The sequence below is a fragment of the Trachypithecus francoisi genome, unplaced genomic scaffold (assembly GCF_009764315.1).
Source record: "Trachypithecus francoisi isolate TF-2019V2 unplaced genomic scaffold, Tfra_2.0 Lachesis_group21, whole genome shotgun sequence".
Taxonomy (NCBI): Eukaryota; Metazoa; Chordata; class Mammalia; order Primates; family Cercopithecidae; genus Trachypithecus; species Trachypithecus francoisi.
The window spans coordinates 31,508,116-31,527,571 of NW_022681467.1; the positions used below are offsets into that span (position 1 = coordinate 31,508,116).

General features: G+C 46.4%; 1 protein-coding gene across 4 annotated transcripts in view; it reads left to right on the forward strand.

Annotated features, from left to right (window-relative positions):
- CNBD2 (cyclic nucleotide binding domain containing 2) overlaps positions 1 to 19,456 on the forward strand; it is a 72,427-nt gene that overhangs the window by 8,311 nt on the left and 44,660 nt on the right. The window contains exons 1-4 of one of the 4 annotated variants that reach the window (XM_033186279.1): positions 849 to 1,214; positions 5,480 to 5,617; positions 8,467 to 8,520; positions 13,293 to 13,456. In XM_033186279.1, coding sequence (XP_033042170.1) covers positions 1,164 to 1,214; positions 5,480 to 5,617; positions 8,467 to 8,520; positions 13,293 to 13,456 — 407 coding nt within the window. In that variant the 5' untranslated portion in view covers positions 849 to 1,163. Of the gene's footprint in view, positions 1 to 848; positions 1,215 to 5,479; positions 5,618 to 8,466; positions 8,521 to 13,292; positions 13,457 to 19,456 lie in introns of those variants that run through there. The other 3 variants (XM_033186281.1, XM_033186278.1, XM_033186280.1) reach the window with 3 other exon arrangements.

Sequence of the window (19,456 nt, forward strand, 5' to 3'; positions counted from 1 at the left end):
CTGCACTCCCGCCTGGGCAACAGAGCGAGACTCCATCTCAAAAACTGAAAAAAAAAAAAAAAAAAAGAAATCACAGTTTTCTACGGAGGATCCTGGTGAAAGAGCAAATTGAGATACTTGATTGTCATCTTTAATAGAAAAAACTGCTTTAGAGCCTATATTTTTCTGTACCTTTAGAAAGACCCCAGAGATTTGAGTTGTAGTCACCAAATTCCATTCAATATTTGATACTTGATTTGGGTGAGGTCTTCTGTTTTGCTGAGTTTTTTTAATTGTCCTGATTTAACCAGACTTATGGGGCAGTACTTTGCACTCACATTCCATGGCCTCCAAGTTGTAAGTCTCAGAGTGGTCACTGGCCTAAGGTGCTGGATGAATGAACCTACTCCCAGCCTAGAAGCCTCCCACTGTAACCAAGTACACCCATTTTTCTATGAGAGAGAGAATGAGTTATCTTTTTAAATCAACTTTTTCCTCTTCTTTCTCTTCATCTTTTTCTTCTGTTCCCCACTTCCTACTTAGCTGATTAGAAATGCAGTTATAGGCCGGGCGCAGTGGCTCAAGCCTGTAATCCCAGCACTTTGGGAGGCCGAGACGGGCGGATCATGAGGTCAGGAGATCGAGACCATCCTGGCTAACATGGTGAAACCCCGTCTCTACTAGAAAAATACAGAAAAAACTAGCCGGGCGAGGTGGCGGGCGCCTGTAGTCCCAGCTACTCGGGAGGCTGAGGCAGGAGAATGGCATAAACCCGGGAGGCGGGGCTTGCAGTGAGCTGAGATCCGGCTACTGCACTCCAGCCTGGGCGACAGAGCGAGACTCCGTCTAAAAAAAAAAAAAAAAAAAGTTTGGGTGGTTGTGAGGATTAGCTGAGATAATGCCTGTGAGTATCCAATAAATGTTAGACCCCCACATTCCAATCCCTGTGCCCCCTGCCAGGCTCCAGAATCTTTCATTGTGACCTTAGGAGATTCTAAGAATGATATTCTCAGAGCAGGGCTTCCAGCAGCTGATGGTATGGTGGGAGGAGTGGAGTGCAGCTCTTGCCTTGTGACTAAGGAAATCTATTTGTTTCTAGTATTATTGGATTCTTGGGGAAGATTTTGTACTCCTCCCCTTGAAAGGCAAATGGGCTAGTTGTGCCATTTGCCCTCCCAGGAACCATGAGGAGATACATGGTAACTTATGCCTGGCAGCTCCTGAAGAAGGAACTGGTGAGGAGGGGCAAGGGCCCTGGGAGGGAAGAGCAGAAAATTGAACAGACAGGTGTTTTGAGGAAGGTAGATGCAGGTATAGGAGGGGGTCTTGGATAAATGGTGGTTATCCTGTACCTTTTGGAGTCACAGCATGGCACAAAGGAGGGACTGGACCCCTGTCCTGTAGCCTACCAGCCCCCAACACTGAGCAAGCCATAGGCCACACTCAGAGCCACTGAGTCCTGTTCTGTGCCCACTCTTCCTGCTATTATGAGATCCAGAGAGAACAAGGCAGGGTAGCAACATAGAGTCGTAGGTTAAGCTTGTGAACTCTGGAGCCAGACCACCTGGGTTTAAATCCCCATCACCTATTAGTCATGTGACCCTAGGCAAGTTGCTTGGTTTGCTGTGCCTTTATTTTCTCCTCTAAAGTGAGATGATAATATTAGTACCTACTGCGTACATTGACTGATTAAATGATTTACATATTAGAATAATGCTTTGGATAATGCCTGACAATAGTAAATTGTACTCAATAAGTATTAATTTTATTCATAAAGTACCTTTCCCCATATTTCCATAGATACCTAATTTTTAAGAAATACAACATTACAGGTGCAGGGAAAGCTCTTTACCATCCCATGCCCCTTTATTTCTCTTTACTAGTAACCACTTTCCTGAAGTTGGTGTCACCCTATTTATATTTTTATATATTATCACATGTGTATATATCCATAAGCAATATGTAGTATGTGGCACACTTTTAAAAATGATAGCATAATAGCATCATAGTTCTTTTTTCCCCACTCAAATTCATTTCAGTTTTATCCACATTGACACACACAGACTTAGTGCTATGTTCAATTCTGTGGCTGTACCATAATGTATTGATCCCTTCAATCCCTACTAATGGACACTTGTTTTTAGCCATTCATTGTTACACACAATGTTGCCGTGATTACCCTCATGGCTATCCCCTTGTACATGTATGTTTCTCTGAAGAGGACACATAAAGTACATACAATTCCTCCATTGTGAAGTACACACGTCCTGAACTTTATGTAATGTTGCCAAATTGCTCTTCAACATGGTTGTACCATGTTTTCCAGTTCCCAGTGATAAGTGCAAAATAGTACCTTGTTATTACTCTAATTTCCATTTCCATTATTTCTAGCAGTGTTAAGAATGGTTTCACAATTTGGCTGGGGCATGGAGGCTCGCCTGTAATCCCAGCACTTTGGGAGGCTGAGGTGGAAGGATCACTTGAAGCCAGAGTTGGAAACCAGCCTGAGCAACAAAGTGAAATCCCCTTTTTACAAAAAATATAAATATAAATACAAATGAATAAAAACAATCTTTTCACAATTTATAGGTAATTTGAACTTTCCCTTTGAATTACCTTTGCTCATTTTGCTATTGGGTTATTTGTATTTTTCTTTTGATTTGTAGGATTACAAAAAATAGATTTTGGATCGTAATCCGTTGTTGATTATGCACATAGCAAGTATATTTTTCCAGTCTTCAGTTTGTCATCTCACTTTGTTTATGATATACTTTAAAAAGAATATTCTGTTTTTTCCTTTTTTTGTTTTTATTTATTTTTTATTTTATTTAGTTTTTTGAGACAGAGTCTCAATCTGTTGCCCAGGCTGGAGTGCAGTGGCACAATTTCAGCTCACTGCAACTTCCACCTCCCAGGTTCAAGCGATTCTGGTGCCTCAGCCTCCTGAGTAGCTGGGATTACAGGCACCCACCAGCACACCTGGCTAATTTTTGTTTTTTTAGTACAGATGGGATTTCACCATGTTGGCCAGGCTAGTCTCAAACTCCTGGTCTCAAGCGATCAGTCTACCTTGGCCTCCCAAAGTGCTAGGATTACAGGCATGAGCCATGGTGCCAGAGCTGGTTTTTTTGTTTTTTGTTTCTTTTTGTTGTTGTTGTTGTTGTTGTTGTAGGGTCTTGCTCTGTTACCCAGGCTGGAGTGCAGTGGTGCAATCATAGCTCATTGCAACCTTAAACTCCTGGGCTCAAGTAATCCTCCTGCCTCAGCCTCCCGAGTAGCTGGGATTACAGGGACCCACCACCACACCTGGCTAATTTTTGTTTTTTTTAGTACAGATGGGATTTTACCATGCTGGCCAGGCTAGTCTCAAACTCCTGATCTTAAGTGATCAGCCCACCTTGGCCTCCCAAAGTGCTGGGATTACAGGCATGAGCCATGGTGCCAGAGCTGTTTTTTTTGTTTTTTGTTTCTTTTTTGTTGTTGTTGTTGCAGGGTCTTGCTCTGTTACCCAGGCTGGAGTGCAGTGGCGCGATCATAGCTCATTGCAACCTTGAACTCCTGGGCTCAAGCAATCCTCCTGCCTCAGTCTCCCGAGTAGCTCTGACTACAGGCGAGTGCCGCTGTGCCTAGTTAACGATGTACTTTTCAACAGAAGTTAGTAAACAGAGACTTTTATGTATTTTTTGCATTTTTTTCTAACCCCTCCCCAAACTAAAGTTTTTGCACATTTTATTGGAAAATTTTCAAACATAAAAGTTGAAATATTTTACATATATATGTATATGTATCATCCTCTAGATCTGTCATTCACCATTTTGCTGTATTGGCTTTATGTATTTTTTTTTCTTTTTTTTTTTGTGGGGGGGCTCTTGTTGCCCGGGCTGGAGTGCAATGGCGTGATCTCAGCTCACTGCAACCTCCGCCTCCTGGGTTCAAGCGATTCTGCCACAGCCTCCCTGGTAGCTGGGATTACAGGCATGTGCCACCACACCTGGCTAATTTTTTATTTTTAGTGGAGGCGGGGTTTCTCCGTGTTGGTCAGGCTGGTCTCGAACTCCCAGCCTCAGGTGATCTGCCCACTTTGGCCTCCCAAAGTGCTGGGATTACAGGCATGAGTCACTGCGCCCGGCCTGGCTTTATGTATTTGTATATGTGTTTGCTGAATTGTTTGAAAGTAAGCTGTATACTTTATGACATATCTTTCTTAAAGATAATGACATTATCCATATAACCAAATACCACTATTATACTAAGAAAATCAGCACTGATTTCCTAATATTACCTAATGTGCAGTCATATTCAATTTCTTTATTTGTCCCTAGAGTGCCTTTGCTCTGTCACCTAGGCTGGAGTGCAGTGGCGCGATCTCAGCTCACTGCAACCTCCACCTTCCAGGTTCAAGCGATTCTCCTGCCTCAGCCTCCCAAGTAGCTGGGACTACAGGCACGTACCACCATGCCAGGCTAATTTTTGTATTTTTAGGAGAGACAGGGTTTCACTATGTTGGTCATGCTGGTCTCAAACTCCTGACCTCAAGTGATTCACCCGCCTTGGCCTCCCAAAATGCTGGGATTACAGGCGTGAGCCGCTGCACCTGGCCTAGAGTGCCTTTTATAGCTTGTTGTCATGAATCAGTATCTAGTCAAGAAGCATACCGTTGGTATATCTCTTGAATCTTTATTAATCTAGAGCAGCCCCCATGTCTTGTTTTTTCATCATTAAATTGACTTTTTGAAGAAACTGGGTTCATTGATTTATAGATTGTTCTACATCCTGGATTTTTCCCTATCCTCTGTATTCACTTGTTCGCAGTCCCAATTCCAAATTCCTGGGGAAAAGATAGGATGGCCCATCTTGGATTAGGTGTTTTGTTAATTTTCTATGGCTGCCATAACAAATTACCACAATTTCATGGCTTAAAACAGAGCAGATTTATTATATTACAGTACTGTAAGTGAGAAGTCTGACACAGATGTTCTTGTTCTAAAATCAAGGTGTGAGCATTCCTTTCTCAAGGCTCACAGCCTTTTCTGCTTCTAAAATCTACCCACATTCCTTGGCTTGTGGGCCCTTCATCTTGACAGCCAACTTGTTGCATTCCCTTACCATTATTCCCTCAGATCTATCTGGTTCTAAAATTCAGGCTTTGTACATCGTACCTATACTGCCTGCAATTAGTTGTGCCACTTACTTTGTGGATGGAAGTGAAGGATTTGACATTTAATTGGTTTGCTGGTACATAACGACTGGCTTCTGGGGAGAGGAGATGCCCTGACTAGTAGCTGCCAATTTCTGTAGCGTAAGTACTCCTACCGTGGCCAGTGTCAAGCTACCAACTTAATTTCAGGGGGCTTGCAAACTTCCTGAAAATGTAACCATCACTCCAGTACACTACTGCATTTAATCCTGGTAAATTTTACCTTGTTCAGCGCCATCCAGCCTGCTGTTGACTGTTGAGAACAGATTGTTTCTATTGATCTTGTTTGCTTTGTTTCCATAGGGACTGTACCAGTTTGCCACGGATATCATCATAATGATCCGAGTGTGTAAAATGTTCCGCCAAGGCCTCAGGGGATTCCGGGAATATCAAATCATTGAGAGTGCTCACTGGAAGCACCCTATCTTCTCCTTCTGGGATGTAAGCAGCTGGGCTCAGCAGGATTACGAGGGCTTAAAGAGGCCCAATAAATTTCACCCCACTTCCTGGCCCAAGCTCAGAACTGAGAAAGAAGACAAAAGGAAAAGCAGATGAGAGACCCAATGGTCACTTTTATTAATGACCAGACTTCTGTTGGAGAGGGTGACTTATATCATCAACCAAGAGGTTTATCTAATACTGAACCCCAGATTTAGACAGCCTTACATGCCTAGCCACAGGCAACGCTGGACCAAGGCAGTCGCCACTGCAACAGCAGGCCTGCTGCCGAAACTCATAGCAGGGAAAGGTGGAGCAAAATATGGGCTCAGAGGGAAGGAGACAATCATGCCTAGTTTTTCTTTTTCCAGATTCATCAAAGAGTTTAAGTCACTCCTCAGTGTAGAAGGAGAGAGGCCAGTAGTGTTCTACTAATACACCTCCCTCCATGTGGAAAGAAACCTTGGGAGTGGAGAAGTGGTCTCCATTTCAACAGTGATCAAAAGAGCCAGAAGCAATTCAGGAGTCACAATAACCAGGGTTTTCTGAATGCCCACATGCTGACTCTGTTCGTGTCTCTACTCTCTTTCCTACAGCCCTACTTTGGTGCAGGGGGCATTTTCAGGGCCTTGTTCACTGTGGTGACCGTGTTTCTTTTCTTTTTTTGAGACAGTCTTGCTCTGTCACCCAGGCTGGAGTGCAGTGGTGCATCTTGGCGCACTGCAAGATCCATCTCCCGGGTTCACGCCATGCTCCTGCCTCAGCCTCCCTAGTAGCTAGGACTACAGGTGCCCACCACCACGCCCGGCTAATTTTGTGTATTTTTAGTAGAGACGGGGTTTCACCTTGTTAGCCAGGATGGTCTCGATCTCCTGACCTCGTGATCCGCCCGCCTCGGCCTCCCAAAGTGCTGGTATTACAGGCGTGAGCCACCGCGCCCGGCCTGGTGATCATGTTTCTAGATTTTCTAAAAGGCCCCAATTTAAAATATTTTATCCCAGTGGTAGATCATGTGCCCTTCTTTAGCTCAGAAAAGTTGGTCACCCTTCTGCTAACTTGTTCTGGTTCCCCAGAGGTGTCTTCGTTGCTACTGGGTATGTTGCTCAGGGCTTCAGAGTTGCCCCAGCAATCACCTGGACAGATCCAGCCCATTTTTCTGTTGTTTCAGGAGTGACTGGAGCCGGTCCCCACCCCTTTTGTATCTAGTGATTCACTCCAAGAAATTTCCCTAAAGGGCTTCTGACAGATGGTAGCCAAAGAAAGGGGGATACGGGGCTGGTGATGGGGGAAGGTTAGGCAGCCTTAGAGTGGTTTCTAAGAGGCCAGCAGGTAATGTAACTTGTGTGTATGTAGCTGAGTTTAAGATAGATCAGGCCAGCTGGAGAGGAAAGATATGCCTCATCTAAAGACATTCAGATACAAAGACTGTATTTTAAGACCTTGTGCCGGCCAAACCAAACAAGGCTGCAGCCCTGTGGTTGGGCTGAGATGAAAAACGAATGGAGTAGAAGAACTGTAACCAAGAGACTCAGGTTAGCTCTCAGGAAGGACCTCCTGACTCTCAGGGTGGCATGCAGTGGTGACCCAATGGTCCCTGGAGATCAGAGGACTTTGGTTACTAGAAGATGTGGCCTGATGCTTGGGGCATTTGGAAGCTAAGATGCAGAGTCACTTGTCGGGGGAGTGGGAGGCTAAGCCTAACCACATTGGCAGCCAGAGTGGCTTGAGCAGAGCAGAAGCCTCTCAAGGGCAGCCTATAAGGGTCATAGGGTTGTCAGGTGGAGCACTGGGCAGCTGGAGTGCAGGATCAGGTGGGGAGCCCCAGACTGCTTCAGTAGATGTGTGAATCTGGATGTTTCTGAGCACTGCCTCTTTCCTTCAGTAGCCTCCCTGAGAAGCACCACATGGCTTTGCAAAAGATAAACAGGTGGTAGGGGTGAGACACGGGTCTGAGGGGCTCCAAGGAACAAATGACATGTGGCTTGAGGCCACACTCCAGACATGGCACTGGGTTTGCTGAAAGCCTTGAGTTGGGGTCTCAGCTGGACCATGACTTACTGTGTGATCCTTGGGCAAGTTCCTTCACAACCTCTGTCCCTCATGGGGCTTAGTAAGACCTGCTTTGTCCTGATGACTAAATGGAGTGACAGGGAAGATACACCGTGCTTGGCTCATTAAAGACACTTAACGAAGGCTGGCTTCATTGTTCCTTTTTTTTTTTTTTTTTTTGAGACGGAGTCTCGCTGTGTCGCCCAGGCTGGAGTGCAGTGGCGCCATCTCGGCTCACTGCAAGCTCCGCCTCCCGGGTTCCCGCCATTCTCCTGCCTCAGCCTCCCGAGCAGCTGGGACTACAGGCGCCCACCACCGCGCCCGGCTAGTTTTTTGTATTTTTAGTAGAGACGGGGTTTCACCGTGTTAGCCAGGATGGTCTCGATCTCCTGACCTCGTGATCTGCCTGCCTCGGCCTCCCAAAGTGCTGGGATTACAGGCATGAGCCACCGCGCCCGGCCTGTTTCTTTCTTTTTATCCTTCCTTTTCTTCCTTCTCTATACTTGTTTGTTTGCTGCTTTTTCCCCTTCCTTCTCTCCTTTCCTATTTCCTCTTTATCCTCCTTTCCTTCTCCCTGCCCCCATAGTTCTTTGCCTTCACCATCTATTGTCAATGCTGGACCCAAGCCTAGTGCTGAGTTGGGGCTTCCAAGCAGAGGCAGGCCTGAAAGGGCTAGCTGCAAGGAAGTTTCCCATGGCTTCCTGCCCACCATGGTGGTCCAGGTACACAGAAGGGCTCTAGATGCAAAGTTCTAGGGGCAGTCTTGCTGATTCTCCCTCTTCTCCCTGCCCTCTTTCTTTCAGAAAAAGATGCAAAGCCGAGTCACATTTGATACCATGGACTTCATTGCAGAGGAGGTATGCATAGCTTGAACCTTGCTGTCGGGGAGTTTTCTTTCTGCACCCTGGCTTGGAAGAAACCCTGGCTGGGCGTCAGCAGAGCTGGTTTCAGTCTAGGCTCTGCCACCAACTCAGCTTGTTACCCTGAGTTGGCCACTTCGTTTCTTCATTAATAAAGTGGCTGATCTCAGTGATTCCTTCCATCCCTGAAGCTCCAAGACTGAGCATCTAGGAACCAGCTGTCACTGCATAGTTGAGCAGAACCAGTGGGAGAGAGTCCCTGGGCTTGGACCCATGGGAAAACAGCAGGAAAAGAAAAAGCAGAGGATGTGAGAGTCCCAGAGAGAGGAAGAATTCGAGTGGTGGGAAAGGGCTGACTTGTGTGAATTCTGGTTCTGCGCTGAATTCTCTGAGAGATGCTGGGCACACCTCTCACACCTGGGTGTCAGATACCCTTCAAGAGTCTTATTCAGGTGCAGCACACCTGTTGACACTCGGAAGGCTGACATGGGAGGATCACTTGAGGCCAGGAGTTCAAGACTACAGTGAGCTATGGTCATATCACTGCATTCCAGTCTGGGTGAGAGAGCGAGGCCCCCTCTCTAAAAAAGAGTCCTCTCATTTTGATGAGGGAATGGTTTTATATCTGTGGGAGTTTTAGACTGTGTGACTTGTTCCCTGAATTTCAATCTCATCATTGTTATCTTCTTGGCTTCTCTCCATGATATCGTGGGTGTTAAATATTAAAGTCCAATTTAAAATTTAAAAGAGTCTACCTATTTATAGGGAAGATCTGAAATTCTCACCAGTGCAGACCTGACTTGACCCTGGCTTGAAGGAGCCATGTTGTTTTTTTTCCTCAGGGAAAGGGGAAAGAACAGAACTTTATAATGGGTATCAGGGCCACCTGTGCCCATCTCCTGCCCCTCCTCTTTCTCTTCTTGGAGCCCAGGTATGGCTTCTGTTGCCTGCCTCTCCTGGGCAGAGCCTTATTTTTTCGCGCACCCTTGTGTATGAAGCATACTCAGTTAAGTCATCCAAGCTCTGTGACTCTTTAGCTCTTCAGGCTGGCTAGTGTGTGACACTGGGTACTGAAGGTTAATCAGGCTCTATCCTTCAGGCAGGAGAAACTAGGGGCCTACGTGAGAGCCACAGCACTCTAGATATGAGGGCAAGTCTGTGCACCGCAGTAGAGGGAGGGAAGAGGCACAAAGGGAAAATTCTTTCTTATGGGCAAGGCCTATAGGTGGTCCTCAAATAAATCATGCCTGACTCTGGTTCCAACATAGAGAAGAGTAGAGAGCCAATTTATCCTCCCATCTCACCCTTCTGAGTAGCTGGCATTACAGGTGTGCACTACTGAGCCCAGCTGGAGACTCAATTTAAAAACCAGCCCTTTGGCCAGATGTGCTGGCTCACACTTGTAATCCCAGCACTTTGGGTGGCCTAGGCAGGAAGATTACCTGAGCCTAGGAGTTTTAGACTAATCTGAGCAACATACTGAGACCCTGTCTCTACTAAAAATCAAAAAATAAAAATAATCAGCTGGGCATGGTGGCTCACACCTGTAATCCCAGAATTTTGGGAGGCTGAAGTGGGAGGATTGGTTGAGCCTGGGAAATGGAGGTTGCAGTGAGCTATGACTGTGCCACTGCACTGCAGTCTGGGTGACAGAGTGAGAGTGTCCCCCCGCCCCCACCCCACCCCCAAAAAACAATGAGCCCAGCCCTTTGAGTGATGCTAATGAGTATGGGGTTTCTCTGGGGTGATGAAAAGCTTCCAAAATAGTGTGGTGATTGTTGTACAACTCTGTGAATACATTTAACACTGAATTGTACACTTTAAGTGGTGACTTACAGGGCATGTGAATTATATCTAAGTAAAAATTATATATAATATATAGTACACACACATACATAGTTATATAACCTGCCCCTCAGCACAGCATTTGGATTCTGATGGAAAACTAAGCCTCAGTATAGTCCATGTTGAGCCTCTAATAATGCTGAACTTCTCATAGAGAACCCTTAGTATTAGAGAGGCTTAGAATCATAGACTCAATTATTGCAGCAACTGTCAGACAGTGGAAACAATGGATACATTTTTAAAACATTGTTTAGAAAAACACTGAAGAAAGCAAGTTGCCCAAGTGATGTCTACAGTCTCACATTTATGTAAATTTTTTATTTTAGTTTTTGAGACAGAGTCTCGCTCTGTCATCCAGGCTGAAGTACAGTGATGCAATCACAGCTCACTGCAACCTCAACCTCTCTGGGCTCAAGCGGTCCTCCCATTTTAGTGCCCCTCAGTAGCTAGGACTACAGGTATGTGCCACTATGCCTGGCTAATTTTTTTTTTTTTTTTTTTGAGACAGAGTCTTGCTCTGTCACCCAGGCTGGAGTGCAGTGGAGTGATCTGGGCTCACTACAAGCGCCGCCTTCCGGGTTCACGCCATTCTCCTGCCTCAGCCTCCCGAGTAGGTGGGACTAAAGGTGCCCGCCACCACGACTGGCTAATGTTTTGTATTTTTAGTAGAGATGGGGCTTCACCGTGTTAGCCAGGGTAGTCTTGATCTCCTGACCTTGTGATCTGCCCGCCTCGGCCTCCCAAAGTGCTGGGATTACAGGCGTGAGCCACCGCGCCCAGCCCAATGCCCAGCTAATTTTTAAATTTTTTGTAGAGATGAGGGTCTTGCCATGTTGCCCAGGCTGGTTTCGAACTCTTGGGCTCAAGTGATCCTCCTGCCTTAGCCTCCCAAAGCACTGGGATTACGGGCATGAGCCACTATGCCCAGCAGTAAATTTTAAAATACAAAATAGTCTTATGTATTCTGTGGGTACATATATATGCCTACATAAAAGTGATAAACTCAGATGGTGGGGAGCAGATCTGGATTGGGGTGGTGTATATATTTAAGAGGATTTTAACTATCTGTGTTGTTCTGATTTCTAATGGAAAATATGTGTTATTTCCAAAAATTTTACTTATACCTAAGAAACAAGGAGGAAGTTAGTATACCAGATGTTAATGGCTAATTTTGGGTAGTGGGATTAAGGTCAGTCATTCTTTCTTGATCCTTCCTGTCTGCTGGAGGAACACAGTAGGGGTATGGCTGGCCTGCAGTGAGTGAAGGGAAAATGGTGAGAAATGGTGTCTGAGAAGCAGACAGGGGCCAAGTCTCCTAGGCCCTATTTGAAGTGTATTCCCTTTTCCCCATCCCAGACATTTTTTTGGCTCCTAAGGTAGGCCTAGGTCTGTGTGTGGTTGTGAGGAATACTAGGTTGTGTATTAGCTCCTCCTCCCATTGAGGAGCTAATTAGGAGTTATGATGAAACTTAACTAGTAAGTTACCCACTTTCGTGGTAATTACATTAATCAGTTCATTAAGGCAGAGTCCTCGTCAACTAACTACCTTTTTTTTTTTTTTTTTTTTTTTTTGAGACGGAGTCTTGCTCTGCCGCCCAGGCTGGAGTGCTGTGGCCGGATCTCAGCTCACTGGAAGCTCCACCTCCCGGGTTTACGCCATTCTCCTGCCTCAGCCTCCCGAGTTGCTGGGACTACAGGCGCCCGCCACCTTGCCCGGCTAATTTTTTGTATTTTTTTTTTAGTAGAGACGGGGTTTCACTGTGTTAGCCAGGATGGTCTCGATCTCCTGACCTCGTGATCCTCCCGTCTCGGCCTCCCAAAGTGCTGGGATTACAGGCTTGAGCCACTGCGCCCGGCCAGCTAACTACCTCTTAAATGTCCCACTTTTACAATTTTTTTATAGAAACAAGGTCTTGCTATGTTGCCTAGGCTGGTCTCAAACTCCTGGCCTCAAGTGATCCCCCTGCTTTGGCCTCCCAAGTGCTGGGATTATAGGCATGAGCCACTGTGCCCAGCATCCACTTCTTAATAATGTCAGAATGGCAATTATATTTCGACGCAAGTTTTGGAGGGGACGTTCACTCTTATAGCAAGAGCCTACTGAAGAAGGGGCTACTCTTTTAGCTAAGATGACCCAGTGGGGACTCACTGAGGGTGTGGCAGCATCTGAGCTGAGACCAGAATGATGAGTCAGCCATGTCCACGAGAAAACCCAGGGAGCAAATATTCCAGGCAGAAAAAACAGCCCAGGCAGATACCTCAAGACAGAGCCAAGCTTAGCATGTGCCAGGGACAAGTAGAAAATTCCAGAGTAGAGAACAAAGGGAAGAGGTAGGAGATGAGGTTAGAGAGAAGCCATTGAGGGGTTTTCACAACTCGCAGTGCCACTTCCTCAGCAGGTGGGAGTGGTAGGTGAATGTGCTGGTCCATGAGGCCTGGTTCACTGGAGAAGAAAAGGTTTAGCTAATAGTCTCTGGAAGGTTCTCTTTGCTCATTAGTCTCCTACAGCACGCTGAGGTCTGGGATGGGACACAGGCGAAGTTCTCCCCTGACTGCTCTGTGTGTGTGCTGAGCAGACTCTGCAGGACCACTGGAGCCCAGGGAAGCCTGTATTGCCTGGGAAGGTCAATGAATAACACAGGTCGGGGGATGTCAGCATTGATATGTGTCAGATCTATTCCTAATCCTGCCTGAGTTTCTTCATCTGTCAAATGGAATAACAGTTATTGGGCTGGCGAGGATGCAGTGAGATGGGCATGTAAAATGTTTATCCCAGTGCCTGACAGACAGTAAGCACTCATCACATATCAGCCACTGTGGTACAGGGAACGGGAAAGTGTACGAGCAGGACTATGGGGTGTTGCCCGCTGGCCCATGGGTGAAACTGCTGGGTCCCCTGTGTCACTCTGGTCCTCTCTCCCCAGGGTCACTTTCCTCCAAAGGCCATTCAGATCATGCAGAAGAAGCCTTCCTGGAGAACAGAGGATGAGATCCAGGCCGTCTGTAACATCTTGCAGGTTCTGGATAGCTATCGGAACTACGCGGAGCCCCTTCAGCTGCTCCTGGCCAAAGTCATGCGCTTTGAACGGTCAGTGAGGGGCATAGCCCTTGGCCACCGAGCTGAGGCTGAACTGAGCAAAAGAGCCTGGCCGAGAAGGTGTGGCAGGTCCTGCCCACCCCTCTGTATAGTGTTAGCCGTGAATGAAGTCTTCTGCCCATTCACTTTAGCACCCACTGCTATAGTTGCAGCACCCTTTATCTCACTCACTTATTGAGACTCTTAGAGAAGTAAAGGGCCATTAAATCTGGAGAGGATCTAGTAGGAACCTCAGAGAGGATCTGGTCCAATTCCCTCATTTTTCAGATGAGGAAACTGAGGCTCTGTGGGGGAAAATGCCTCCTCCTAGGTCACCCAGACCATAAGAAGCAGCACTGAAACTGGAATCTAGGCTCTAAAAGTCAGAATGGATCACAGTTGATTGTACCATATCTAGATAGGCACTAGCACAGGGTCTGTCAACCTGAATGAGAAATGTCTCTATTTTCATTAACCTCTAGATGAAATTTATTATTTCCTTCAATCATGAATATAGGCAACAAACCGCTATCATATTAGCCATCCCTGTGACTTTTTCACTGAAAGAAATCACGGATATTTTCACATCATATTCGAGTTGTTGCAGATTTCTCAAAAAATTTATGTTCATCACATCTTCAAAATAATGGTAGTTATTAGATCTGCTGCTAGATCTTGTTATTCAATGTCCTAATAAAGATACAAATATATTGCTTTATCACAAATTTGGTTTACAAAAATTTGTTAACTGTAATTATGTTGGATTTTATTTTATACACTTAAAACATTATTTAGATTAGCTGGGTGTGGTGGTGGGCGCCTGTAGTCCCAGCTACTCGGGAGACTGAGGCAGGATAATCGCTTGAACCCGGGAGCAGAGGTTGCAGTGAGCCGAGATTGTGCCACTATACTCCAGCCTGGGTGACAGAGTGAGATCCCGTCTCCAAAAAACAAAAAAACAAAACAAAACAAAGGAAAACATTCTGTGAATACTTTACCAGATTGTCTAAGGGTCCATAATACAAGAAGTGCCCTGTCCTAGAAAAGTCTAAGAGGTACATGTGGAAATACTGCCATTTCCAGGCCATCTCAGTGGCTTCAAGTGGATCAGCCTAGCAGAATATTTGGGTAAGGCTTGTCTTGAAAATACAAGATATGGCTGGGCACAGTGGCTCATTCCTATAATCCCAGCACTTAGAGAGGCCAAAGCAGGAGGATCCCTTGAGCCCAGGAATTTGACCAGCCTTGGCAACATGGTGAGACCCCATCACTACACAAAAAATATTTTAAAAAATAGGTGGGCATGGTGGTGGTGGCATGCATCTGTAATCCCAGCTACTTGGGAAGCTGAGGCTGGATTACTTGAGCCTGGGAGATTAAGGCTGCAGCGAGCTGTGATTGCAGCCTGGGCAACAGAGCAAGACTCTGCCTCAAAAAGAAAAAGAAAAAAAGGAAATCTAGAATTTAAATTGACCATAGATTTGTACCCTAATATTTTCCTCCATGGGAGTCATAGTCTAAGGAGTAAGCTCTGACTTGATTGTGGCTTGCTGTGACAACTAACTGCAGATTGAGACCCTTTGTGATCAGTGCAGATGCTCCAGGGGGAGATTATTACCCTTCAGCTGGCTTGGTCAAGAGTTTCCCAGAAGTTGTGTTTGAACAGGTAGCTTTGACAGGTGGAAGTGTAGATGAGGCAGAGAGGACCATTTGCTTTGTTCTAACCCAGTCAAGAAGAGTGTGTCACCACTGTCTATAAAGTAAGATTCTATGCCAGGCAGAGTGGTGTCATGGAAAGGAAAATAACTGTGGCACTGGAAGCTCTGGAATTTTTGTTGTCGACAGAGGGTCTCGCTTTGTTGCCCAGGCTGGAGTGCAGGGGCGCGATCAAAGCTCACTGCAGCCTGGACCTCCCAGGCGCAAGCCTCCTGCTTTAGCCTCCAGAGTAGCTGGGACTACAGGCACACCACACCCAGTTATTTCTTTTAAATGTGTGGTTTTTGTTTTTTTTTTTTTTTTGAGACGGAGTCTCGCTCTGTCGCCCAGGCTGGAGTACAGTGGTGCGATCTTGGCTCACTGCAAGCTCCGCCCCCCAGGTTCACGCCATTCTCCTGTCTCAGCCTCCTGAGTAGCTGTGACTATAGGTGCCTGCCACAACGTCTGGCTAATTTTTGTATTTTTTAGTAGAGATGGGGTTTCACAATGTTAGCCAGGATGGCCTCGATCTCCTGACTTCGTGATCCGCCTGCCTCGGCCTCCAAAGTGCTGGGATTACAGGTGTGAGCCACTGTGCCCAGCCTTAAATTTGTTTTTAGTGGAGATGAGTTCTTGCTATATTGCTCAGGTTGGCCTCAAACTCTTGAGTTCAAGCTATCCTCCTCTCTCAGCCTCCCAAAGTGCTGGGATTAATAGGTGTGAGCCACTGTGTCCAGCTGAAGCTCTGTAATTTAATGCCTCATATGCCCCATGTGACTTCAGGCAAGCCACTTAACCTTTCTGAACTTCAGTATCTTCATCAGTGAAATAAGGATAATAATATAGATTTTATGGATTTTATTAAGGATAATAATAAGATTTGGGGGAAGATCAATTGAGGTGTTATTGTGAAAGACCTCTGCTAGTTGTGGTTTATTTCTGGGACTGGGAATTAGCAGCTTAGACAGGATTCTTCTAGTTGCCAGTATCTGAAAGCCCAGCTCAAGGGAACGTGTTCATGGCTCATGTATCTGGTAAGTCCTGGGATAGTTCTCCAGCTTCATGCTGGCAGGAATTCAGGGATGTTGTTCATATAAGCGTCATTCTCCGCCAAACTCTCCCCTCATACTGGTGAGATGGCTGCTGCAGTCTCAGCTCCAAACTCATCTGTTTAGTTTTAATCTGATGGAAAGAAAGAAAAGCTCTTTTCAGTCACTCACATCAGAGCTTGGGATGAATTCTTTCTGAAGCAGCTTGGCTTTGCTTGAATTACCACTGAGGTCAGTGATGCTCTGATGGAGTGTTGAGAAAGGGTAGTTTCCTCAAAGGAGAATCAGGGTGTGATTGGTGGAAAAATATGATCAGATGCTTGACAGCAAAAGCGACAGATGTCTGCTTTTGGAGATTCGGGTTCTAACTCTGACTTTATTGTGGCTTACTGTGACCTTCAGCAAGCTGTGGGTTCTGTGGGTCCCCCTTTCCCCTTCCCAAAAATGTTGGTTGAGCTTCACGGTCTCTGAGGGTCTTTCTGACTATAGCTATAGACATCTTTACTCCAGTGAACAGTGCCTGTGCTCCCTCATCTTCAAAATCCCATTTCCCAGCTGAATATTCCTGCCGTCTCCTAGCTAGTCATTATCACCTGGGCCATCTCCTCTTTCTTTTTTCTTTTTATTATTATTATTTTTGGAAATGGGTCTCGTCCTGTCAACCATGCTGGAGTGCAGTGGCACCATCACAGCTCACTGAAGCCTCTACCTCCTAGGCTCATGTGAGCCTTCCACCTCGGCCTCCTTTGTAGCTGGGACAAGAGGTAGGCGTCACCATTCCTGGCTAATTTTTTTTTTTTGAGACGGATTCTCGCTCTATCGCCCAGGCTGGAGTGCTGTGGCGCGATCTCCGCTCACTGCAAGCTCCGTCGCCTCCCGGGTTCACACCATTCTCTTGCCTCAGCCTCCCGAGAAGCTGGGACTACAGGGGCCCCCCACCATTCCCAGCTAATTTTTTGTTTGTTTGTTTGTTTGTTTGTTTTAGTAGAGACAGGGTTTCACCGTGTTCGCCAGGATGGTCTCGATCTCCTGACCTCGTGATCCGTCCGCCTTGGCCTCCTAAAGTGCTGGGATTACAGGCGTGAGCCACTGTGCCCGGCCTTTGTATTTTTTTGTAGAGACAAAGGCTCACTATGTTGCTCAGGCTGGTCTTGAACTCCTGAGCTCAAGTGATTCTTCCACATCAGCCTCCCAGAATGCTGGGATTACAGACGTGTACCACCGTGCCTGGCCTGCCTCTTTCCTACATTGATAAAGATTCCGGGTTCATACTGGTTTGTAGCTCATGAAGCCCATAGCCACAATGGAGCCGAGCCTGGGCAGTAGTGACTCCAGCCTGGTGTAGTCCTCTGTCCGTCCTCTGATGCCTGCCCTCAGGAGTTTGCCACAGAATCACGAGGCCAGTGAGTACTCTCTGAGAGGTCAAAAGAGGAGATGCTGCTGGGGGCTGGGTCAGGGAAGGCTTCCTGGAGGAAGTAGGACCTGAGTTCCTGAAAGGATCTGAATAGTGGAGAAGAGAGGGAAGGCTAATCCAGGCAGGGGAGCAACATGGACAAACTGATGGAACAAAGTGGGCATCTTCTGCCCTGAGCAGGGTGTTGGTTCCCCTGCTGCTGGTCAAGCCAGCGAGTCAGGAAGGAACAGAAGGTGGCAGTGTGGAGTAGGAGGAAGCTGAGGGCAGGGCCATGAGCTCAGAGCTGGGGGCAATGGCCCTGCCATAGGGGCACTTCCACAATGGCTGCTCATCAGTCCTGACAGAGACTAAAGGGCAGACTTTTTTTTACCCATTGTCTTCTGGGTAAAATTCAAACTTAGCTGAGCTTTGGAGGCCGTTTATGGTGGGACCAGTTGAATTTCTCTCCCACCACTCCCCTGACCTTGCCTTCTCCCATTTTCCTTTCCCATGAAGTGCACATTATCTATGAAGTACATGTTATCCCTTGAATGTGCTGTGCTTCCGGCCACCTGTGCACCTTTGGTCATGGTGGTCCCTGTGCCTGGGACCCTCTTCCGTCTCTTTGTCCACCTGGGTGACTCACTTCAAGCACCATACTAGAACCTTGTCTGACCTTCCTAAGGCCCCTTCTCTGTGCTCCTCAATTAGCCTGCACTGAAATCTCTTAAAGCATTTTTAAACCTCGTTTACATCCTGTATGTGACCATAATTTTGAAAACAAAGTCTATGTTGTTCATTGTGCCAATTTTTTTTTTTTTTTTTTTTTTTTGAGACAGAGTCACCCAGGCCAGAGTGCAGTGGTGTGATCATAGCTCACCATAGCCTTAAACTCCCAGGCTCAGGTGATCTTCCCACCTCACCCTTCCAGGCAGCTGGGACTATAGGCGTGCTTTGTGTTTTTTGTAGAGATAGGGTTTTACCTTGTTGCCCAGCCAGGAGTTCAAGACCAGCCTGGGCAACATAACAAGACTCTGTCTCTACAAATAATAGAACAATTAGCTGGATGTGGCAACTTCAGGTCTCAGCTCAAATATCCCTTCCTTATTGATAGTAATAGTAAGAATAGCTAACACGGGACTGGGCACAGTGGCTTACTCCTGTAATCCCAATACTTTGGGAGGCCAAGGTGGGAGGATCCTTGAACCCAGGAGTTAAAGACCAGCCTAGGCAACATAGTGAGACCCTGTCCCTGTCTCAAACTCCTAGGCTCAAACAATCCCCCCACCTTGGCCTCCCAAAGTGCTGGGATTATAGGCATGTGCCACCACACCTGGCCTCACGGTGCCTAATAGACACCACTGATACTTAACTTATTGAATGAATGAAGGAAATGAATAAGTATTGAAAGAATTGAGATTTGGACTTGCATACAAAATACAGAAAGTTCCTTCTGAGTTTAAGAACTCCTTGTTTGCTCTGGGCCTGGTCACCTCTACCCTAAGGGTGCCCAGTTGGGTAGTGGGCTGCTGGTAATTATGATAAGACCATTATCTGTGTCTCATTCTGGGCATACTCATCTGTATTTTACAGACAAGAGAAACCAAGGATCAGAGAGGGGATATCCATTGCTCAGTGTCACACAGCTAAGAGCAGAACCAGGATTTGGATCCTGGGCTAACGCTAAAGCCAGTCCTCCTAATCATTTAGTGACTCTACTAACCCATTCATTGCTTTCAGCATGTGTTCACTCATTTATTCCACTACATTCAATGAGCATTCACTGTGCCCAAGCACACGCAGCAGTGACCCAGACTGGCAAAGGCTCTGCTCTCAGGAAGCTTCAGTCCAGCCGAGGCAGGCAATGGGATAGGT